Source organism: Leptosomus discolor, chromosome 4 (assembly GCF_034619465.1).
Source record: "Leptosomus discolor isolate bLepDis1 chromosome 4, bLepDis1.hap2, whole genome shotgun sequence".
Classification (NCBI taxonomy): Eukaryota; Metazoa; Chordata; class Aves; order Leptosomiformes; family Leptosomidae; genus Leptosomus; species Leptosomus discolor.
In genome coordinates, this window is record NC_141394.1 from 11,874,763 (window position 1) to 11,899,469 (window position 24,707).

At 46.3% G+C, this 24,707-nt stretch overlaps 3 protein-coding genes across 3 annotated transcripts; all 3 read left to right on the plus strand.

Annotated features, from left to right (window-relative positions):
• The first annotated feature begins 1,117 nt into the window (after positions 1-1,117).
• On the plus strand, positions 1,118-2,886 carry LOC147415644 (growth-regulated alpha protein-like). The gene is made up of 4 exons (XM_086464395.1): positions 1,118-1,175; positions 1,379-1,505; positions 1,589-1,718; positions 2,851-2,886. The coding sequence occupies exons 1-4, from the start codon at positions 1,118-1,120 to the stop codon at positions 2,884-2,886; spliced, it is 351 nt and encodes a 116-aa protein (XP_086320521.1).
• A 7,891-nt stretch (positions 2,887-10,777) lies between these two features.
• On the plus strand, positions 10,778-11,342 carry LOC147415645 (growth-regulated alpha protein-like). The gene is made up of 3 exons (XM_086464396.1): positions 10,778-10,835; positions 11,024-11,150; positions 11,222-11,342. The coding sequence occupies exons 1-3, from the start codon at positions 10,778-10,780 to the stop codon at positions 11,340-11,342; spliced, it is 306 nt and encodes a 101-aa protein (XP_086320522.1).
• A 6,732-nt stretch (positions 11,343-18,074) lies between these two features.
• On the plus strand, positions 18,075-21,160 carry LOC104352134 (alveolar macrophage chemotactic factor-like). Its single transcript, XM_009958386.2, has 4 exons — positions 18,075-18,132; positions 20,126-20,252; positions 20,404-20,487; positions 21,136-21,160. The coding sequence occupies exons 1-4, from the start codon at positions 18,075-18,077 to the stop codon at positions 21,158-21,160; spliced, it is 294 nt and encodes a 97-aa protein (XP_009956688.2).
• The last annotated feature ends 3,547 nt before the right edge of the window (positions 21,161-24,707 follow it).

Here is a 24,707-nt window from a genome sequence, read left to right on the forward strand (position 1 = left end):
GCATTAGCACTTCAAGTTTCAGATGTATATTGTACAGCAAAGAGATATTTATTAAGCAAATAAAGATCAGAAAATTGCAGGGGAAGGGAGATCTAAGAACACACTTGCAAATCTTAAATTCCTGCAAAGCCATAAACATGTCATAAATCAAAGCACCATGTGACACGTGATATTAAAAAAACTGACCTAGAAGCTTTCTGGATACCCAAAGGGTTTGAGTTGTCGGGGCAAGACACATGGCAGCCTGACCCAGGAACGAACTGATTTCCTGAACTCCACTCGTGTTCACAAGTACCCGTGGAAGAGAGAAAAAAGCTGCAAAAAAGCTATGTTCAAAATACCGAAACTAATTACAAAAGAAAGTGCTTTGACTGTAAATGAACTAAACCTATGTGTAAATAAAGCTCAGAAAAATTGCTTCTAATGTTCTTTAAAAGCCCCCAGAAAACTGCATTTTTGCTGCTTTGTAACAAAATTTAGGAAAATGCCCTGGCAGTCATGAAGATACAGTGACGTGACCTATGTGTGGAAAGGAGTGGAATGGAAGGTTTGCATCAGTGGAGTGTAGGTTTTTCAAAAGGCAAGTGAAGAAAGGGGTGCTCGGGGGAGCAACTCCCAGTGATGAGAGTGCATAGTTGCACGGGGTGAGCCTGCAAGGCAAGCTCCGGAGCGCAAACTCCCCTTCGGCTCAGCACCCTGCACGGGACTCACTGAAATCAAGCCAAGATCCCCCCCAAAAGAGCCTCAGCTCCTTCCAAAGAACGGGGTGAGTCTCCTAGAGGTCCCTGAGCGACCCTCGGGGCTGCGCAGTGCTGTGGTTCCACCTCTCCCGCACCTGAAAACGCCGCTCTGCCGGCAGCCGCTCGGGATAGGGGGCAGCCACCTCCCGTCCCTGCACCGCTCCTTCAGCACCGGCACCCGGCGGGGGAAAGGGGTCGGTGGGGTTTCCCGCCCGGCCCGGCGTGGCCTCCCGTGGGGAGCCCGGCCAGGAAGAGACCCCCCGGCTCCACTCCGCGCCCGGGGAATTCCCCGACAGCTGCCGGCGGGGGATAAAAGCACGGGCGGCGAAGCGGGCCGCACAGACGACTCCCGCAGCCCCCCGCCGCCAGCGCCAGCCATGAGCCCGCTCCTCCGCCTCCTCCTCCTCCTGGCCGCCGCCGCCGCGCTCTGCCGGGGTAAGCGGCCGTGGGCCCGCCCGGCAGCCCGAGACGGCGGCACCCAGCCCTCCGCGGACGGGTGCCGGCAGGGGGGCGCGGGGCGCCGGCGCCCCCGGGCCCGGCGGGGGGGCGGGCCGGGGCGGGCCGGATCGGGTCGGGTCGGGTCGGGGGTGGCGGCGGAGGGTCCCGAGCCGCGGCTCAGGCGGCGCCTGCCGTTCCAGGTGCGCCGCTGGCCGGGGAGCTGCGCTGCCGCTGCGTGCGGACCGTGTCCGAGGTGATCCCGCCGCGGCGCCTGGCCCGCGTGGAGCTCGTCGCCGAGGGGCCGCACTGCGCCGTGCCCGAGGTCATGTAAGTGCCCGGCCCGGCCCCGGCCCCGGCCCCGGCCCCCGCCCGGCCCCGGGCCCGGGCTCACCCCGTCCCTCGCCCCGCAGAGCCACGACGAAGCATGGACAGACGGTCTGCCTGAACCCCGCCGCGCCCTGGGTCAAGCTCATCGTCACCAGGATCCTCAACAGGTACCTGCGGGGGCAGCGCGCCCTCGCCCTGGCCGCCGCCGCGGGGGTGTCCCGGGGAGGAGCGGGGCGGCGGCGGCCTCGGCTGCAGCAGAGGCACAAAACCCCCGGAGAGAACGAGGGGGACCCTCTTTCATCTCCCCCAAGCACGCTGAAGGCTCGCCGGTGACGGCCGGCAGTGCTGATCTCTCTCTTCTTGGCTTTTTGCTCTCAGCTCATCACTGAAACGCTGACGGGGGAGAGAAGCTCGCTGGAGGGGAGGTGACACGGACCCTGAGGCGTCGGGGGTTTGTTTCTCCTGAAATGCACTGCGTTTGAGCTCAGCCTATTTATTGAGGACTGTATTTAATGTAATGACATCTGATTGTATTTATTTAGATAAGAGATTACATTTGGAGATGTAAGAGATAGCTTTATTTTGTGCATTGTCTGAAAAGCACAATTCTAAGTGCTGTACTAATTCACTGCCTTTAAAACCTTGCTTTGGGGGTGTTGTGCAGAAGAGAAGATACAGGGAATATCCTGTATTCTTTCACAGGAAAAAAAAAATTGCCTGGGCTCCAGCATCAGCAAACTGCTGATGAGGCTTCAGCAGCAGCAAGAAGTGTATTTCCAGGCTGCACGCCTTGAGTAACTCGCACAGAAACACTACACAGCAGCTCTGAGCAGAGAAGGGAACTGCTGCCTCCCAGAACACATCTTTGTTTTGTTTCACACATCGTACAGCTGTGTCCCTGGCAAAAAAACCTTTCCCAGCTACTGTGGGAAAGCCAGGCAGCCTGCTGTGCAGAGCCAGAGGGGAGCTTGGCAGCGCAAGGTCACCAGCAGCTTCCAGTTCCCTTCCCGTGCCAGAATCCTGGTACATGCAGCACTGTTTACCCTGGGCGTTTGCACTTGGAGGGAGCTGGTGGGTTTTGCCCCTTGCAACCTTAGACATGTGATGTCTTTTTTTTGTATGGCATAATGTCAGAATTTATATAACTGGCTGTTGTGTTGATGGATGTTTATTTATTCTAGTCCAAATTCCTTTTGGAATTGTGTACGTGCAGTTTCCTCTGCTCTTCATATTTTTGTCCAGCAGAAAATTAAAAAAAGGGGGATCTAAACCACTTTTAAATACTAGTATTTAAATGTCATCATGTTGAGACCGTATGATTTCTATTTATCTGCTCACTTTGCAGAATGTTGAAGAAACCCTCAGAGTTACGTATGTATAATTGCTGTGTAGAGGTTTCCTCATAGATCCAGAATAACTGTAATAAGTTCCTGTAAATCAAGTGGAAGATTTTTTCTAATGTTTTTATTACTATATATGTTTCCTCATTAAGTAATTTTCCCTTGTTACTTACAGAGTTTTGCTTTTTAAATAATAAATATTTAAATAGACTTGCCGAGTGTCTGTTTCCAAGTGTTAAAATAAAAGACAGATCTTACAACATCAGATCTGGTTGGTTTCGTTAATGGCTTCTGTACGCTGTGCCCATTGATACACTTTCACCATTCCAAAACTACAGTCCTCAGCATTCCTTCACTTTAATGGGATTTCTGGACGGAAAGCAGTAGGACTGAGCCTCTTTTATTTGGTCCCATTTGCAGGGAAATTAAATTATCTGGGAAGCTGATGTGAAAAGCACCAGGGCTCTATTTTCCTCCCTGCCATTTCACTGCAGTCACTCACAAGCGGAAGACTGGGCTAGGCACAATAGGATGTGGAGCAATGAAACAACAGTTTCCCACACATCCCCCTAAATACTGGTGCTGCTTTCTGGTTCCTTTTGAAATGAGGAAAAGGATGGGTTTCATATGGCCCAATGGCTTAGACCTGTCCTTAGCAGAGTTACAAGAAAACGTTTTACTCTGCCATCTTGCTGTGCTTGAAATGAGCCAGTGCTGAGAAGAAACCCTCACCTTTTAGTGGCCAAGGGCAGGGAGCAAGTCTGAGTTGGTTTAGGTTGAATGAAGGCAGCAAACTGTGGGCTGGATGGCATGGAGGTCAGATATAACATGACTCCATCGCCAATAACACTTTCAATATGAAGCTTTGTGACTGTCGGATTTCTCAAGCCTAAGAGACTCTTCTGTCTACTGACACACTTCCGTCATTTCACCAACTGAAAAGGAACGACACTGTTTTCATGATGCATTTTTCTAACACATACTCCATGAAAATGCAGCAGGAGACGGAAGAGTGTGGGTAAAGCAGGAGCAATACTACCTAATCCAGCCCTGATTAGCCTGCTGCTAATTTGTTGTCTCCTAAGTAAATACTGGTCATGCTCACATTCATGAGGGCTTCATAAAGTTAAGCCATGTGAAAAACATGACCAGGCTGGACATACTCCTCAATAAAAGGGCAATTGTTGGGAAAGTGGAATTTAAAGTGTCTACAGAACTTGCGTTGCAAGTTGCCTAGCTGTTCAGTAACACATCCATCCCGCAGATGGGCAATTGGAGTCATGTGGATGTACTACACTATCTGTTGTTTGCCACACCTGACGTTGCCTTTCCCAGTTCATACAGGTTGTTGTGACTCAGCCGTGGAAGGCTTTTCTTGGGGAAGGGTGATCCCTTTGGTCCACGCTTGCACAGTGCCTAGGACTGAGGCTCCTGTCCCCACTGTTTGGGACACAGGCACACTGCCTTAACAAATCTGCCTGCAAGGCCATTACTCTAAGCAAATTCCGCTGCTACAAGCGGGAAGGCAGGCACACTCCTCCCTTCCTCATACTTACATCGATCAAAAATGCTGCAGATCAGAAAGTTCACAACAGAGAAGCAAAGCAGGCAGATTTCTAAAGCTGTTTGGTGGAGCAAAGAGGAGACATGGCTGCCCCAACACTCCCTCTGTGACCTTTGGAGTCTTCTGGCTACTGGGGCACTTCTAGGCAGCCAGAGGAGACTGTGAAGGACAATCTGAGGGAGGGCACAAGCTTGACAGTGATTCTCAACTCACTTTGAGAGTGGCAGCAAGGTTTCAGCATTTTTGTCCTCATTTGAGTATCTCTCCACCTCCAACCTGCACCGTCTCCATAGTACACACATATTTAAATACGTTCGGAATGGCTGGATGTCCTTTTCACAGCACCTCTGCTACATGTCCGTAGCCGCTGCAGACAGCATGGAGATTTTCTGTCTGCACAGCTATCTTGCAAATATGACTACTTTATTTGGATGACTGCCTGGGAGAACAGTACCGAAATCCAGTTCCACATCTGTCTGGCATCATCTAGCCTGGTTTTCTTAGTAAATAAAGTCTATTATGTGATGAAGCTGCCTTGACTGTTCCATATTCCTCTGTTCCCCTGGCAACTTCTGAGTGTTGGCCATTTTTAAAGTATTAGGATCAAAGATAGTCACTTTCTAGATGTTTTCTGAAAGTCTACAGGTAATTGTAGAAATTGCCATTGTGCTCACACTGAGGTAGACTGCAGCGTAAGCACATAATACACTTTCACAACATGCTAGAAAACCTAAGGCAGAGGGAGAAAAAGTGACAAGTGCCTTAATTAGGGGAAGTTTCTTGGTTGGATTGTGTACCTCATTAGAAATCAGAGAATCCAATCGCAACTCAAGTCCATAGAAAACCAGTTTCATCAGTTCTGCTGCTTGTCTGCTCAAAGCACCTCCATCATCCATGGCAATAGTCCTCACCTAGTGGGAGCAAGGGTCAGGTCTACCATGTCAGTGTCAAGGACACGTCAATGTTACTGTGCCTTCCTGCAGTTTCCTAAAAATATCGTCTGTGCACAGCAGCAGAATGAGCTGTCCAGATTGCACATTTTCCTTATGTTACGACACGCGTTCTTGTTCTCTTTGTGTCATCGGATAGACCCCTTGGCACACTAACCTCATCACAGATAAATGCTTTTAAAGTTACTCCTTCTCCTTGGGCTTCCCTGATTCATACTCGCTGGCATAAGAAAATTATCTGATCTGCCTCCCTTTCTTATCCCTACTTCCAGGAGGTACCAGTGCAAGAGGGGAGCATACCTGTGGCCTTTCATCACACTAACTGGCAGTGGACCAGTCAGCCTCTCTCATGTCTCACCAGTATCTAATGACCAAGCACAACCAACTTGTTGTGTCAATTAGAAAAGGGAGGGGAATCTCCCTGTAGCCAGAAAAATCTGGCCAGGAGGTTGGGCTGAACCCATTTGCAAAATTCAGCTAATTGCCCAGGGCATAATCCTTGGAAGAGTTCATTCCTTTGGGATGATCCTGAATTATTTGCCTCTTAACTATGTTAAGAGCCTACCTAAAAGTGACAGTGTGGATCACGTATTCATCATTTCAGCTGCCTCCTAGTCACAGCCTTCATTAAAGATTATTGTATTGGCTCCAACACAAAGGAATAGTTGCAGGACATTCATACCACAGTGCAAACAGCATGGGGTGTTCCTTTTTTCACAGGGACAGAGACAAAATAAATGAAGCTCATCTGACTTACTATTGCCTTTTTTTGTAAAACGTGGTCCTGGTGATATGGTTTTGAGCATACCCTGACGGAGCCGGATGGGTAGAGTTAGCCTAGCACAGCTTAAAGGGAAATGGCTGAGCAATGCTCCTGGACACAAGTCCTTTTTTTGAGTCTTTGTACACCTCAAGTTTCCTGTCTGTTTCCTGCTCTGTTGGTACGGCGGGCACCTGCACAAGACTTTTCCAAAACTTTAATCTGGGCTAAAGGTCAGGCCAGCTGTTGAGGAGTTTGATATGTCAGAGAATTAAGACATTCTAGCCCATCAATAAATGTTCTTGTGAATGTCAAACAAAATGGTTAATTACATCACAGGAAAATGACTGAGCAAATAAGCATCTTCCTAAGCACTGCAGATGTTACACATTTGCCAACAACCCACATTTGATGAAGAGTATTTCCTTTTTGGCATGGTGAAGCAATCTCAGAGCTTCTTCACCTCTTTCTGCAGTGAGGTTCTGCTTCCCTGACACATCATTATTGCATTGTTATGAGCCGCTCAACACTCAGATCTCCCTTTAAAGCAATATACCTTAACAGCTTATCTGCTGAATTAATGCTGATTCACATTGTAATTCCCATCAAGACCAGTCAGTGGCAAATTAATGTATGTGAATGAATTTTTCCAAGTGGAAGAATAATAGAACAGATTGCTCTGAAGAGCTGTATCGGCACAGGGAGGAGGTGCTAGGCCCAGGAGAACATTGTCCAGTTGATTTTAGGAGACCTGACAGATTAAGTTCCAAATCCCACAAACACCTGTCCTCCAGATTCTGAACCTGACTATTCCACTAAAAAGATGGAAACTTTTCCGGTTCACAAGAAGCATAGCTTTACTCGAAGGCAGCTTGTTCTTTTTAAGGCCCTCTCAATTATTTGTTATGAAATCTCCCACTGGAGACAAGACTGGGAAGCGTCTTTCCAGATATTTGGGAAGCAGAGGACAGTAATGTAATTTAAGATCCTGTTGCTGGAGTTGATAGTTTGAAACCCACAGGACAGAGGCCTGTTGAGGAGTTTCTCACTGCATGGGCAGTTTGTCACTGCTGTTTTATCACTTGAGTGTTTAATTGCCAAACTAACTGTAACAGGTCCGCGTGGCAAGGTTTTCGTAGCTTCTGTATAAAGGGGTGGCTTCTGTATGAAGTTGCTACAAGTTTCCCCTATGTCAGATGCAGCCAATGCCAGCCAGCTTTAAGACGGACCCGCCGCTGGCCAAGGTCGAGCCCATCAGCGACAGCGTTTTTCGCCTCTGTGATAACGTATTTAAGAGAGTGAAAAAGTTGTTGCGCAGCAGTAATTGCAGCGAGTGAGAGGAGTGAGAATGTGTGAGAGAAACATCCTGCAGACACCAAGGTCAGTGAAGAAGGAGGGGGAGGAGATGCTCCAGGCGCTGGAGCAGCGATTCACCTGCGGCCTGTGGTGAAGACCATGGTGAGGCAGGCTGTGCCCCTGCAGCCCATGGGCGGGGGAGCAGATGACTGCCTACACCCCGTGGAGGGCCCCCATGCCGGAGTAGGTGGATGTCTGAAGGAAGCTGTGAACCCGTGGGAAGCCTGCACCGGAGCAGGCTCCTGGCAGGACCTGTGGCCCGTGGAGAGAGAGAGGCCCACGCTGGAGCAGGTTTGCTGCCAGAGACCCCATGAGGGGGGCTCACGCTGGAGCAGTCGGTTCCTGAAGGACTGCACACCATGGAGGAGACCCACGTTGGAGCAGTTCATGAAGGACTGAACCCGTGGGAAGACTCACGCTGGAGAAATCATGGAGGACTTTCTCCTGTGAGGGGGACCCCCCACTGGAGCAGGGGAAACGTGTGAGGAGTCCTCCCCCTGAGGAGGAAGGAGCGGCAGAAAACAACAGTGTGATGAACTGACCCCAACCCCCATTCCCTGTTCCCCCCCCTGCCCCGCTGGGGGGGAGGAGGGAGAGAAATCGGGATTAAAGTTAAGCCCGGGAAAGAAGGGAGGGGTGGGGGAAGGTGTTTTAAGATTTGGTTCTCTTTCTCATTACTCCTCTCTGAGTTACTTGGTAATAAATTATATTTTTCTCAAGTTGAGTCTGTTTTGCCCGTGACGGTAAATGCTGAGTGATCTCCCTGTCCTTATCTCAACCCCACAAGCCTGTTGTAATTTTTTTTTCCTCTCCACTGTCCAGTTAAGGAGGGGGAGGGATAGAGTGGCTTCGGTGGGCACCTGGCATTTGGCCAGGGTCAACCCACCACACTAATGTAATCACTGATGTTGCTATATATTTCCTTTAGCTCAGCCTATTCCTGGACATAAATTCCTGCTGAGAGATTTAGGTAAGACTGAAGTAGTTACTCTAATGAAATATGCTCTGTTAATGCAGATTTCTACATGACACAAGGCATTGGCCACTCTCTAACACATAAATCCTTTTCCTCCGTGAGATGGGCCTTTAACATACTATCTGTAGCAATCTTCTAAGAGCTCAGCCACTGCTGCCCTCCATTAATTGTTCAAAAAGGGGGTAAAATGCAGGTCAGCCCCAATTGTTCTTCTATACCTGGTCTACTTAAAGTGACAGCTGAAGTCAGCGATGAAAAGCTGGCTTCATCTAAGTTGCCACTGACGTCAGTGCGATGAGGACTTGACACAACAAGTGAAGTCTTTACCCTGAAATCCAAGACGACTGTGTTCAGAACCAGGCCGCTGTTCAGCTGGTGCTTTCCAAAGCAAAAAGCCTGTTTGCACAGAACGTTGCCACAAAAAGAAAAACAAACTGATAGCATAGGAAAGATTTTCCCAAATAAACAAAAGCAGGCACATAATGCCGTATCTTACCAACAGCCACAAGCCTGGAAATGTTAGTTTATATAGCGGGCGGGGGGGCGGGGGGAACCTGAAATATGGGGAGAAAAAAGGCAGAAAACAGTTCACAGAGACTACAGTCCTTACATTGTAAAGCTAGTCCATGTCTTTATGATCCCTTTGCATCTGGCACACCTAGCATATCCCTTCAGGTTCTATTCTGAACATTTTTGCATTGCAGAAACAGGATTCTCAGAATGAAAATGTCATTTTTCCCTTGGCATCTTGTAAGGAAATTTCACAATAATAGGCATGGTTGTAGCTGAGCTTTGGTGTTGAGGAGCAAGGACTAGCATCCAGGCTAGCGTTTGATAGTTGGTGCCTACCTATTGAGCTAGAACCTGTAGTTCTGTCAGAAAACTCATGAGCAAGGCAGAAAGCATTACAGACGGGCAAGGAATGAGGTATTTGCTCCCTACCCCGTTGCAGACCGAGCACAATGAGAGGAAGGCACTTTGGAGAGCAATACAAACCCCCACTGCTCTGAGATCTTTCCCTCCTGGTTACTTTAGCGCTTCCATCACTTCCTGCGGGGTGGCAGAAGTGAGAAACAGTGAAGTGCCCCAAGGCTTACAGGCCTGATGGACCTGGAACCACAGAGACTGCATTGGTGATACCCAAACCAGTGAGTGCACACTCAGCTCCGAGAGGCGAAAAGTAGCTCATTAACAGCAAGGCAGCCTAATTGGTCAGCGTGCAGGGAAATACCTGACGGACTAATTGTGAACACAAAGTTATCTCTGTTCCCAGCTTCCCTTTTCCTGGGAATATTTTGCAATTAAGCAAAGAGTTGAGTTACAAGCTTGCAGACACTGTTAATAAATCAGTCTCTGTTGTCATGTCCCCCCACCTGAGTTAAAAGAAATGAGGTGTCCATTGCCTAATACCAAATTGATTCTTTTGCTGCCCAGACTAAGAAAAAAAAATAACGCAATTATCACATCTTTGAAAAGATCTTAGGGGAAAAATCTTAATCACTCTTCACTGCCCTGGAAAGCACAACAGGCAGTCCAAAGAAGAGCTAGAGGACTGCAACAAAGCAATGCATTAACTCCAAAGACTGGGAAGAAAGGGTGGGATGGCTGTGGCACCTCTGGAGTGCACCTGCAGCTCAGAGGCATCCCTGGATCCTCTGTCAGACTTTAAGCCTTGACATCTTTCCAGTCGGTTGGAGAGGGCCCTCACTGCTCACTGCTTTGCATAATATTGAGGGCTCTTTGCTTTTCAGTTAATAACTAAATCCACAATGAAGCTACAGTGTGCTTGGCAGAGAAACGCAGGTGCTGAAATGAAATGTGAACTTACCCCTAGATGCAGAAACCAAAGGATTTTATGTCAGTTTCCTAGCATCTTTTAGGCTTACAAACCAAGAAAATTTGGGCTAGGCTAAATTTAACCTCCAAATTCTGGTGTCTAAAGGACAATCCGTACCTATATGATCTCCCACCGCTGCGTCCCTGGCACTGTCGGGCTCCCCGGTAAGTGGGGCAGGCTGAACAGACACCTCCGCCTAGAAGCAGCGGGGCAGGGGGGGCTAGCCGGGGCGCAGAACCCGAGCCCGCGTCCCATTCATGCACCCTGCAGGCTGCCGTGCCGTGCCGGGCGGTGCCGACCTGGCGGGTCACAGGCGGGGAAGAGGGCGAGCAGCGGCCGCCCGAGGATGTGCAGGGAGGAGAGAAAGACGCGTGACGGCGTGTGAATCACGTTTCTCCTGCCCGACAGCTGCCGGCGGGGGATAAAAGCACGGGCGGCGAAGCGGGCCGCACAGACGACTCCCGCAGCCCCCCGCCGCCAGCGCCAGCCATGAGCCCGCTCCTCCGCCTCCTCCTCCTCCTGGCCGCCGCCGCCGCGCTCTGCCGGGGTAAGCGGCCGTGGGCCCGCCCGGCAGCCCGAGACGGCGGCACCCAGCCCTCCGCGGACGGGTGCCGGCAGGGGGGCGCGGGGCGCCGGCGCCCCCGGGCCCGGCGGGGGGGCGGGCCGGGCCGGGCCGGGTCGGGGGTGGCGGCGGGGGGTCCCGAGCCGCGGCTCAGGCGGCGCCTGCCGTTCCAGGTGCGCCGCTGGCCGGGGAGCTGCGCTGCCGCTGCGTGCGGACCGTGTCCGAGGTGATCCCGCCGCGGCGCCTGGCCCGCGTGGAGCTCGTCGCCGAGGGGCCGCACTGCGCCGTGCCCGAGGTCATGTAAGTGCCCGGCCCGGCCCCGGCCCCCGCCCGGTCCCGGACCCGGGCTCACCCCGTCCCTCGCCCCGCAGAGCCACGACGAAGCATGGACAGACGGTCTGCCTGAACCCCGCCGCGCCCTGGGTCAAGCTCATCGTCACCAGGATCCTCAACAGGTACCTGCGGGGCCGGGGCAGCTGTCGCTTTCCGTAGGGGTCGGGGCCGTGCGCCCCGCAGCAGCCGACGCCAACGCGAGCCCCCTTGGAGGCCCAGCTCGGCTGCTGGCTGGGTGTGAAACCAGCGTGGGTGTCGCAGGATTAACAAGCCACATTCTGCCATTGATCTCGTTACGCGGCAAACCTGCCCAGCAAGCGGCTGCTTTGTTGGGAAAAGCCCATGGGTCAGGTAGAGCATCCACAGCAAACGCCTGATGAAATGCAAATCTAGCCACAGTACCGAGCCAGTGTGGTCCACCACCACCGTCACTGTCAGGCATCTTTTCCAGAAGACACACCTCCTATGGGACTAAGTATCTGGGCATGCAAGCAGATTTAAGGAAAGATTGCCTGACTAGCTTTATAATTTGAATTCTTCCTGTTGCAGTTCACATAACCAGCTCTGAGGGAAGAAACGTCTCTAAATGAAGCTACCTGTTTGCCAGAAGATACCAGGAAATGGAAGCTGGAAGAAGATAACAGGCCGACTCTCTAGTTTGGATGAGTTTGTAGACCAGCTGTTCTACGTCCAATCCCTTTAAGACTCTCCCCTCCCCTCCTATTTATTATGGCCTGTTCTTACATATGTATTTATTGACTGAGATGAAGTGATTGAATCCGTTTGATAAGACAGCATAGGCTTTGCCAGGCACCTCTTGGCGACCTTGCTGCAGTTTCCACAGTTTGAGTAGCCCCACCTTTGTGCAAGCTCCTTCTCTCCAAATGCTGTTTGCCAACAAGTTCTTACAAATGGCATTAATATCCGAAAAGACGACGGGTCCATTGTGAAGACGGTTGTGTAAATGTCTGCAGATAGTCTGATACACACAGGTTTGAGAGCGTGGTGCTGATGGCCGTGGATAATCATTCCGTTAGGAATAACAAGATGGGGAAGTGTGAGTGCTGCCTGGCACTTGGCATTTTAGTGCCCGTTCAGGATTACATGGGAATAAAAACTGGCTGAAGCAAGCACAGTGCTGTGCTGCCATGCGCAGTCTGCTGCCTCAGGTGCCTAAATGAGCCTTGGGCTCAGAACATTCTACTAAATCTTTTTTCCCTCCTATAACTTACTAGCGTTTACATAGAAAGCCTAGGATGTTTTTGCATAAGATACTGCACAACAAAATTACAGAAAGCTTGCTCTGGAAGTCTTGCTCTAGTCAATATTTATGACAGTTTAAGAATTTCCATTAAATTGTGAGGTTTCATGTCAAGATTGTTTTGATTTCTAACAAGATAATGTTGGGGTTGGTTGGTTTGTTTTTAAATGAGTTTACATTTAGTTATTTTGTATTTATACACAAGATGTAAAGGAACAGTAAATATTCTGAAGAGGCTTAGATAGTACTACTTGTATGACATACTGTCATAATTCATATAGAATAAGTAATTTTCCTTATTCTGCTTTGGAAAAGTGTATTTATATGAAAGGATGGATTTATTATGAAACGCTAATATAATGAAATACAATGCAATAAAAATATTTTCTGGAATTTAATTTTCTGGAACAAAAAAACTGTTTTGTTTTGTGAATTCCATGTGAAGGTGGAGCTGTGTACCTGCGTCACTTTGGCTAGCTGGGAAGCAGGGAAGCAGTAACCTCTACGTGCCCAGGGGTTCCCGGGCGCACCTGTGGTTCAGCTCTCTCCGAAGTGTCGGGGACACTGTGGACTGAGCAAACGTGCTTTTAGATTCAGAGGCACATTATTAAACCCTTCACTCGGAACTGCCAATATGAAGAGATTAACCCCAGGACGTATGTACCCAAGTAAGCCCCAGCAGTCTGCAGGAACTTGTACTCTGGTTTAACTTAAGGTGGGGCTGTGTTTAAAGTTAAACATATTTTGCTGGGTGGGAGGGAGCAACAGTGTTTGCTGACGGTTTACAACAGTAAAGTTGTTTCCAGAAAAATAAATTGTTCAGGTCCTGGCTGTAACATAGAGCCCTGACACCTCTTAAAGCAAAAAATCACCACCTCTGGATTCTTTTTTAGTGCACATTTCTAGTGCAAACAATATCTTCAGTCAGTAGGTACACAGTGACAGAAGAATCAATTGCTGTTTGCTGATGAAATTCGGTAGAACCTTATCTGAACCTATAACCATATCCTGGCCTTGTAGACATGACAAAGAGTCATACAGTGCTCTCCTGTGACCCCTGAAGAAAGCTGGCTCATCCTCATAACACAGTTAGCTTTTCTTTGACAGAAATCACTGGAAAGCAAATCCATATGAACAAGGATTGTCCTTGTTCCTATTTCTTCCTCTTTAACTAGCAAGTCCCTGGATGTTACTTTTTTGAGTTGTGGACACAGAGAAAAATCTTACTGAATTTTGAACACTTCTGGTTGTATAAAATAGCTTTTCTCTCTGTAATGTGAGAATTTTGAAATCCAATATTTAGGCTGTTGTGGTTAGAAGAAACTGTTATATCACTCAGAAAAGGAGAAATTATTATTTTTTTTGGTCATACCATCTTCCTACTGTTGTTCTTGAAGGTAAAAAGTCCTACTATATTAAAAACCTTTCCAGGGAAAATAATTTATTTTTGTCTAACTTATCCATCAGATGAGTGCAGAAATTTAGAGTAGTAAAGGGCTAAAAAGCTGTCCTGCATCTGAGAAAAACAATTAATCCAATCATGCAACTTTGTAAACACTAAAGAGAGAAGAAATTCAGGGAGAGTGTAAGCTGGACAAAGCTACATGCCAAAAAGCAACAGAGAATGGGAGGAGGGGTTACTTACATAGATGTATATAATTAAATAAATAAAATGTCTATCAAAGGGTGGACTTTACGATATCACAAATACACATATACACACACACATCTGCTCAGATCAACTGCGTATTATGAAATCACAAAATGACTCCAATGACAGATAACTCTGTACCCAACTGGCTATTCCACTGGGTCACAATGCGATCTACCTAGATGCTGAAGGTTTGTCCGTGACTAGTGTTACTGGTTCAGTCATGCGGTGAAAACTGGCTGTAAGGAAAACCAGCAGCTTCCAGATGACCACGACACTATTTGTCAGACAAAAAGATTCAGAGCTTTCCCTCATAGTCCACATTGCTAAGCGAGGTGGAGTGATTATTTACTCTCTTCCTTGAGAACATTTTTCTCCTCAGAACTTAGGGTAATAAACTGTTTCCTTTACGCATTTTTCAACCTTTTGCCCTATTCTAAACCGTATTTCCCTTTTTATTAGCGAGAAAAAGAGAAACTTTGCTCTTTTTCCTCTCCATGGGAGTTCTGTTTCACATGGGTGTGCAGGTCCCGGTGCCATTTGGCACCTAAGCCAGAGGTGCCCCTTGTAGTAATCCTCTTTGAGAGACACCTCAGCACTGAGGGGTCAGCAATCCACCTAACTCAGTCAGCCCCTGGAGTGGGCCCAGGCCTGCGCTGTGCTGTGCTGGACGTACAGCTCGGCCTCCAGGCCTGTGCCGTACTGCCCGTACCCCTTGGCTGCAGGGTACATGTAGCCAGCTCATGGTAACGGAGGGGTCCGCAGGGAGCTCCCCCTCAATGCTGGTGATTAGCTACATATCCTTTCCTGATCTAAAACTGCAGCAAATCCTCATGAGAACATTCGTCTCAGCTGACAGTAGAAATGATAAACAGAGTTGTTTTCTTTTCAGAAAATTCTCGGAAGAGCTTGACTGACTCTCAGTGGGGTAGCCCTTCCGCAGTCAGGACCTGCACAGAGAGCTGCGCCTTGTTCCATACCGCACAGCTTAGGGTTACCAGCATCCAAAGGGACAGAAGACTATCTTCACTATCCTCTTCTGCACAGTGATAGCCCTGAGAAATGGCATTTTAGGCCATTTGACAGAGGAAAACAAGAGTCTGACTGCTTTTTTTCCTGGCATTCTAATGGACTAGCACCTTCTGGTTCAAAACACCCTTCAGGAGTTCAAAGAGGTCATTTTCAAACCCAGGCACATGCAACACGTCTGGCTACCGAAGCTCTGCAGCTGGGCCTGTGCTAGCCAACTCGCTTCCTCCACACAGGCCATGTCAGCTCTAGCCCAGACAGGCAGAAGAACAGTGTCACCTGTTACACTGCCATCCAATGAGACCTCACAGCTTTAGGCAGTTTCTGATGAGGCTAATTCAGATGCTGAAGCAAGTCTACTGGAATTCCCACTTCTCCAAGCAGAGCAAGAAGATTCTCAAAAGGAAGCACAATGACAGATGACCTCAGCCCACTTCTGTCTCACCTCTAGTCACACGTTGGGCTGCAGAACCAGAGTTGCGCTTGGTTTCTCCTTCCCTCCCTCCTTTCCTCCTACCTCGACCATCCAACTCTTTTGTAATCAACCTAACTCACCACAGAAATGGATGCCTCTTTCCAAGGCAGGACCAATTCAGTTCACATTTCCAGTGGACTTCATTATTATGCAGAAACCACCAGTCTACCCTCCTGCCCATCCCATTGATGCCATTTGTCACTATGTGCCTAGAGACCAACCTTGTTGGTTTTGCAGAGGTTTTTCCTGTTCATTGAGGAATTCCACAGGATACTCCTCTGCTTGTCTCAGAGCACAAGTCCAGTGCCAGTCCCAGAATTCATGCCATGCCTTGCCTTGCCCCATAGTTGTTCTCCTTTAAGGACAAGCTTGAGATTATAAGTTTTCTAGTGGTGGTATCAAGCCCATTAGGCTGCGGATACCAGACTAGGAGGTACTGGTTCCTCCACTGATCATAAAAATGCAAGTATGACAACGTTGCAGAAGCGTTCGGAGATAGCAGAGCTAGCAGAGCAGCCCTGCAGTTGACACTTGCTGAGAATGCAAAAACATGTGCCTCCGCATTATTTACAAAGGATGGAAGTCAAACTTGATGGACCAAAGCTGAAAGGCTCTTTTGCAGGAAATGTTAGCAACTTCTCAGAAAGACATACATACAGATACACACAGAACATGTCTTTTATCCCGGCCCTTGCAGTAACCAGTGATACTTTTCTACTGTGAACTATTCACTTCACAAAACCCCTAAAGTTTTCCATTGTTTTATGAAATAACCTCAGTTGCAAAACCAGTATTAGAACCATGGAGTGACAAGCAAATGCTTTTCTAAATACATACTTTAGAAAAAACATTCTTACTTGTAATTTTGAGCTAATAATAAAAAATATTGTAATTAGGTACTACTTAACATTTTCATCTATTTTTTCAGTAATTTTCTAAAATTACCAACATTTTAGTCATTTCGTGAAATGAGCAATTTCACAATATGTGAACACACACAGAGAAAACCACAAATATCTGTTCATTTTGTGAGCTACCACTCACTTCCATAACAATGCAAAACAGTTCTGTATTATCGACTGGACAGAACTGAGTGCCTCAGTTTCAGGAATCCTTTCTGAATACAGTATTTTAGGTATATCAAAATCATCAGCAACTCATCACAAGAGAAGGCAGGGCTGGATTGGGATCGAAAGCAGCATGCAGTGTGCATGGCTGGTCATAGGCCAGGAGACAGTGACCAGTGGTGCAGCAAATGCATGTGTATTTTTTTTTAGTACAGGTTTGAATTTTCCTCTCAGGAGAGACACCTAGAAAGAAGTGGGAAGAAGAGATCTGAAAAAAGAGATGTATGCAATAGGGTTAAATGCAAGAGCGTAATAAGAGGCAGCCTCTTTGTCCTTGCAAATCTGAAGGGACTTGCGAGAAGGAATTGAATTGTCCTTGACTGAGAACAGAGTAAAACCAAGGAGGGCTAAGGGCAGAAAGGAGCATGAGGAGACAGCGGCTGTTCCCAGCATTTCCACAGCTGTTTTCTTTTGTCTGTGTGGTGTTGCACAAGTACCCTCATTATCCTTATTACATACAACTCATATCCTCATTAAAGAAAATCATAAACTGCACGTTATTAGTTCCCTTTTAAAGGTTTGGGAGCTGGAATGACAAAGTCAAAGCATAGCTTTAAGTGTTTTCTAAAACACTGCCTAATATTCAGAGGTGATGAAAACCTCAAACCTTCTTGAAATCCATTATTATTGTTATTATTATTACTATTATTATACAGTATGAATAAATGCAAGCATTCAGGAGCCATTTTCTGGACACCAGAGCATGTGGCATGGCATGTCTCATCCATACAGCTAAAGTCTCTTTTCCTACAGCAAGTGTGTCCTCAGACACAGAAGAGTCCCTGGCCCGTTCTGGCCTGTGAATTTGCTGGGTGTTACATGGGATGGTGGATAAGCACATGCAAGAGATTCGTAAAGATTATTATCTTAATGTGATAATGCTCTGACTTCCTCACCCTATCCAAATAGCACTATTACCTAGATTTTTGCCAGTGTTCTTCTGTTATTGATTCTGTCTTTTATTTCAGCACTGAGACAAAATGAAGCAAGCACTGAGCTATAAAGATGACAACCAATGAAACTTGATACCTCTCTCTCACTGCTTTAACCAGCTCATTATTCTCTGTTAGTATTTTACTGTTTCCTTGGAATTAAGAAGGAATCACAGCCAGCAGAGTGGCTCCAACTTACTGCTCGGTTTCAGGTGTTAGCACAAGCTGTTTCATCTCAGATTTTCCCACCTCTTCTTCTGGCTGTGGCGAAAGACAAGAGCGAGAGTACTTCCATCGGTTTGTACATGTGCATGAGACGCAAATCCCGCAGTGTCCAGTGTCAGCAGTCCCATGTGAGTCTGAAGACACAGCAGAGTTTGTTTTCAGTTCACCATAAGAAGGCACAGAGAAAAGTCATGGATAGCAAGACTCTCATCTCCCTCCTGATTCTCTCTTTTATGGGCAGCTTTCCTGGTAAGAAAATTCAATTTATTTTCCTTTGTATTACAATTCTTCCGCAATACGGTTTAGCTAAACAGAATGTTTTCAAGGTGTGTAGGACTTCCATCCCACACTTTCTTTGAGACAGCAGGTCAAGAAAAACATATTCATGGACTGTCAGAGCAGGCCTATTTCTTGTCTCCTATTATTCTTCTGTTGGTGGAGATTTCACTGACATTGGTGAACTTGTCCCTTAAATAGGCTGAGCAAAATGAGACTACAGCCAAGGCCTCAGAAGTGACGGCCTGCAATAACTGTGTGGCATATTGTATCGTTATCGCTTTTCATGCTGCTTTAATGAAAACAGGCCCTGAAATGAAAGCTTGGAATATTCAACTTAGCTTGAATCAATCTATTTCTAATCAACAGCCGCCTGTTAGAGCTCTTTCCTGAGAAGCATGAGGGTAAAAAATCTCAAATTCTCCTGGGAAAGTCCAAAAAGCATTTTGTGGGCAGAAAGTATGCCAAGCTTAGGGGTCTGGAATGCTTCCAAGCCTCAGCACCATGTGGATGCTTGCTCCTACTGCATCCTGGCTTCACGTTGGGATGACACACATGTGCAGTCTCTCCTGAGCTAGAACAGAGCTGGATGTGGCCAACCTCCAGGCCAGACTAACATTACATGCACCTGCAGTGAATCTCTGGCACAGCCTTTGGGAATCTCATTTTCTTCTCTTGAGCCTGCAGATGGGACATTGCTGCTCTGCTGCAACGCCCTGTGCTTCCCAATGCTTGACTTTCGAGTCCATTTGTTTCTGCTTGCTGTCAGGTAGGTAGGGAGGTGTTGGTCAGCCAAAAGAAGCACCAGCAGATTCAGCCAGGCAGAAGTAAGTGAAGAAGGAAAACAGGTGGATGATCATATCAAGGCACAAGAACCAGCACAGGGTGAGGTAAAGGGGTTCGCTGTTTGGTCTGAAGGGATGTCAAGACTACCCACTGTAGGAGAGGGCTGATGCACTGACTGGGATTTTGGCTCCTGCAGCCCTACTCATCCCAACGAGAGTGTCCGTGTGCCTCACATCCATTTATCTGGAGCTTCTCTTTGCTTCTTGTTGATACTGCCCTCAAAGTACCAAATCTCCTCTTTCAATATATTCCACAGTCCAGATGTCAGGAATTTCAAGCTGAAGATGCAGCTTGCCTTAGTAGGCAAAATGGACAAATGTGAGAGTTGAGACTGTGCATTTTAACCTGTGATATCTGACTTGAAAACTAACTTGAAAAAGATATCCCAGTGTCTGCAGTGGGTGGAGCTGAGAAAGCCCTGGGCTTGACAGCTTGTCATCTTGGATAACTTGTATCACCTCTCTGGTGCTCTGGGCTCAGTCCCTAAAGCCGGGATAACATTTTTTTTTTGCTTCAGAAGGGCAATGTGGGTCTGGAAGGACTGTCAGGCAACAGAAAATACAGTCCACGGACTTGGGTGCCGTACAATGTGTAGCATCATTTAGCCAAACTCCATCCCAAAGGTTGTTTGGTTTCTTGGTCCTAGTACTTACCAAGAGTTGCTTCCTCAGAGGCCCTCACACCTTTCCTAGCATCTTGATTAAGCTTCTGAGCTGAGTATTTTCGTGGCTTTTTCACACCAGGTACCAGTGTAGAATTTTAGCGCAAACAGGTTTCGCCTCCAGGCTGTGTTCATGGGGAGTAGCTGTCTGCCTCTTCAGCTGGCTTTTTCTTCCTCTCATAAGATAGAAGCCCCACAGTTCCAGTACCCTTTCATTGCACTTGATGGTGTGGGACGCCAAAATAATGGAAACTTATAAATTGTTAGTTGTACGAAGTCTGCAGATCTCAAATGCCCTGTTCTTGCTCAGTGAACTTACTACCTTAAACCCATGAATAGCAACCCATTTATACCTCAAGGCATGAACTTTTTATCCCTTCTGCTTTCTCTAATTAATATTTTCATTGTCTGTTTGGTTCAGTTGCAGACATTATAAGCTTCTCTTTCCTTTCCTCACAGAGACGATGCTGGCAGCAGAGCTGCGGTGTCACTGCATCCAGACTGTCACAGGACTAGTGTTACCAAAGCACCTGGCCAACGTAGAAATCATTCCCAAGGGCCCACACTGTAACGCTGTGGAAATCATGTAAGTAAAGTCAGCAGGCACGAGAAGTTATGGCTTAATGAATGCTGAAGAGTTGGCAGCCTTTAGGCTTATAATCTTCTATAACCTGCACCCTCCTCTGACCTCCTCAGGTGCCAGTAATAACTAAAGTGAAATGTTCATTCCTCTGCAGAGCAACACTGAAGAACAGCCAGCAAATCTGTTTAGATCCCCAGGCCAAATGGGTGAAGATGATAATTAACAGGATTCTCCACAGGTAATTGCCAGGATTACCTAGTAACAGGAATTATTCCACCAAAGGTTGTATTTTCTCCATTATAAACATCAACGTGCCTGCAATCTTCAGCGCTCTTTCTCTGAGGCTCATTTAAGTTGCGCAGGGCTAGGAATACAGGAGGACTAGATTTAGTTGATCTTTGCACAAGGCAGAAACAAGGCCTACCCGACATGTCTCAGTAATTTAAAACAAACAAACTGTTCTGTGTCAACTTCCCAAATGGTTGATCCAGGGTTCCTCGGGGTTGCATTCAGCTCCACACTGCCAAGCGCAATGTTAGAGGTTTCTGGAGGAACAGCCTTCGTAGCAATACAGAAGTGTTGTCTAGCACTGCCCTACGCCAAACAGTCTGCCCAAAAGGCAAGACAATCATTAGGACAAGCTTCTCTTGCGCCTCAGAGAGAAAGTACACACAATAGCTATCTGGGTAAACTTATTCTAGAATAGTTTCAAATTACTTCCCCCTAGGGCAACTTAAACAAACATTCAACTAAAATGTAACAAAAAAAGAAAATAATTCTTCCATTTTCCTCTAAAAATTAATCTGTTTTTGTCTGGTTTTGATGCTTGTAAGTTCATCTCACTGTTTTGTGCCTGCTGTAATTCACTGCAATAACTGTATTACAGCTCATCCAAGAAGCGGCATCACTAAAGGAAGCAGAAGCATCTCTGCAAGCAAGAGAAAGCCGCACAGAAATGCCACTAGCCTTTAAATGTCTCCAGCGTCAAGAGTATTCACAATTTCACTCTAGCATCTTCTGTCCCCACTGCTCTCCGTGCACACTGTTTACCTGCATAAGGGAACTGCTGGGCTCAGTAAGCTCTCCCAACACCAGCAGACTCTGGTATTTAATGGCAAAATTTGCCATGGTGCTTAACTGCAGAGGCATTTAAAGCAGCATCCTAACCAAACCCTGGCCTTGCTTGGGTCAGTCGGAAACCCCTGCACAGGTTTAGCAACACCAAGGATTCGGCATTCACTGATCTGTTATTTATATCAAATCATCTCCAAGCTTCATTGTGAAGGACTACGAAGTACAGTTTTGTCTAGTTTAAGAGGGCTGTAGTTTTCACTGTAAAGAAATATTAACCAAATGAAATTCTTTCTGAAAGAAAAAACCATAAAACTAAAAAGAAAGGGAAAAAGGAATTTCTTGATATCAATAAAAACCTTGCTTAGAGGCAATATGGTCAATGAAGTGAAGCAAATGCTGTAAGATTTCAGTGTTTAAAAATTGTGGGGTTTTGGTCTTATGCATATTGAATATACCTCTAATCTTAAAACAGTGGAGTCATAGCAATTCTGGTTTTGTCACCAAGCTATCACTGCCACAAGAACTCTTCCATAAAAAAGGTTTTTAGAAGCCATCAATACAACTTTTCATAAATGAAATGTGGAGAAAACATGTGTGAAATATCTTTTGTGTTTTTAAACATGCTCAGAGTTTTGCCACCTGCAAACCATTGTTAGGGTTTACTCATAGTGCACCAGGGGCTGAAAAGTAAATAAAAATTTACAAGAAGCACAACAAGACTGTAGGTAATATTCTCCATTGCTATGTCTGTTTTTACAAGAAAATAAACAAGATTTTAGATACATTTTCAGTAATGACAGTTTTGCTAAAATACATTTTTCCCTTTAAATAACATATTTGAATACTATCTTGTTTTCAAAATTAAAAGCGCTGGTTCCCCATGTAAACACACGTGCATTTTTAGTTCTGTACGCAAGAGATCATCACTGAATGCTAACACTGGGTCTCCGAACACATTTGAGATGATGTCAGCTGTGCAGCATGAAGCTATTTAAGGACTACCTGGCTACTTAATGAGTGAGAGAACAAACCAAACAAAACCAAACCAAGCCAGATTTGCCATTAAGACCTCGCACTTACAGATAACTAAAAAAGTAAGTATTTTCTACAAGAAGAATTTTCTTCCAAATATATTGAAAAAGACGCTGATCTAGTCAATTAGAAACAAAACTGTTGATCTTCTTATCAGTGTTTGGCTTACAACAATATTTCTTTCAGTTTTAAATGAAATAAGGTAGCTTTTTTGATCAGTTTACTTTGCCAAGAGCACACTCATATCGAGTTGGTACCGGGAGTACCTATGCACGTTATATACATAATACGCATATGAGCTGACAATGAAAAATGTCTGACAGACACAATTTTGGTCTCTATGCTAAACCCAAATTGTTATCTCAGAATCAAATTTTTGTCTCTGCAGAGAGCCAGTGACTGCACTGGCACAGAGGATTAATGCAACATAAATACGATGCAGAGAAACAGCAAATAAATCTCCTTCCGAGCCTCTAGGAAACGAAAACACACCTGCTGGCCAAATGTCATTGCCCCTCTCTGGGGCATCACCTAAAAAGATTTAAGGTTCCTGCCCTCACATCTGCCATTGCAAAAAGTCCTGCAGAAACATTACTCCTGAAATACCTAAAAAGTTCTTCTAACTTCCAGTCTACCTTTGCCCAGAATTAATTAACCTCTCTCGATGTTTTTCCACTGCAGTCCCTCTGAATAAATAGGTCTTCCCTTCCTTCTCCAATAATGCCTCTGTAAACAGCCCCTATAGTCTTTTTCGACAGGGTAAACCCTTTATCTCTTTGCAGAGTAGAAATACTTCAGTCTTCTAATCACCCTCACAGTTGTTCTCTTCTTTGATTCAAGCTATTCTTTCTCAAACGTAAATAATCATCTTTCAGGTACAATATTAATCTTGCGACGAAATGATAATTCCTAATTTCAAACCCATGGATTGTTACGCTTGCTTGCATGGCAGTTTAATTGCACTGTTGATGGTCGTCCGGACAAACAACTGGATATCAGCGGAGGCAGTATGATGGCCCTTTGATCACCAGGCAGCGATTGTATTACAAATCAGAAAAAGTACAAGCCAAACCACCCTAATAGTTTTGGAGTATCCAAGTCTGAAAGGACATGGGAGGTGATCCGGCTAGCTATGGGAGGAAGGGAAAAGGAAGGACATGTGTATGGTAGAACGACACAAAGTTCAGAGGAAAACAACGTTAATAAGAGTCATAGGATGAGAAACAAGTAAGCAGAATAGGTCTTTTTAGCCTGGAAAAGAGATGACGGAACGTGAATTCTGTAATGCTGTAAATGGCGTTCTTAAGGAGAACAAGGAATGATCGATCACTGATTCCAACCTAGTGGAAAAACAGGGCAAAAAATGAAGGTAGCAGGTGGCAGGTTCATCAAAAACTGAAGGAATGTGTTCTTCCGACAACGAATCGTTAAACTGTGGGATTCTTTGCTACACCTGTTTGTGGATATTACATGCTTCCAGGTGTTCAGGCAGTGAGTAGACTAATGGGGGAAAATCCTGTAAGGCCTGTTCAAGATCAAAGATGCCGTCTTTGGCTCAGAAAGTTCCTCAACTTCAAATTCCTGGCATCTGGTAAAGTACAGAGCAAAGGTAATAGTGTAAAGTATCTTTACACATTTTCCCTATTCTTTCCCAAGCATTCTCCATTGGTCAGTAGGAGTGTCAAGATACTGTTTTAGATGAAGCTGTAACGAGATGTGATGCAACTGTTTATGCTCTTTTGTCCTAAGGCCCTGCAATGTCATAGCATCTCCAGGACACAAAATAAGGGCCCTGCTGGCCTGTGTTTTGTGAGCAGCTGATGAAATCTCCCCTATACAGCAAATGAAACAAAGGAGGCAAAACAGAGTGGTTTGACTCAGCATACTTTGTGAAACAACCTTCCAGTCCCCACGCTGATCTCATATCCTAGATTGACCATAGAAATAGCAACGTCAGCAAGAAAAAAAGGAAACTATAATTTCCACTGTGGAAGGATGATTTAGAAACTTCACAGCATGACGAGAAAGAGTAACTGTAGTCTTGGAAGATCACACCACCACTGCATATCAGAATTGTGTTAGAACTGGTGCATAAATTATGCTTGAATTAACCATGTCCCATAAACTGCAGAAACGTCTTCCACTGATTTGAACTGGGTTCCTTGTTTCTGGAACCATCACCCAAATAAATATGATTCACATACGCATTTATCAGTGTTAATTCAGCAGCGAATGAGGACTCAGCCCTTGATGGCCTGTTGCTTTGTCCTCTGTTCCTGAAAGCCAGTGAAAAGGGCTTTCCCCAGGCAGTCATACTGTGTGTACAGTAGCAGCCAACAGGACATACCGAAT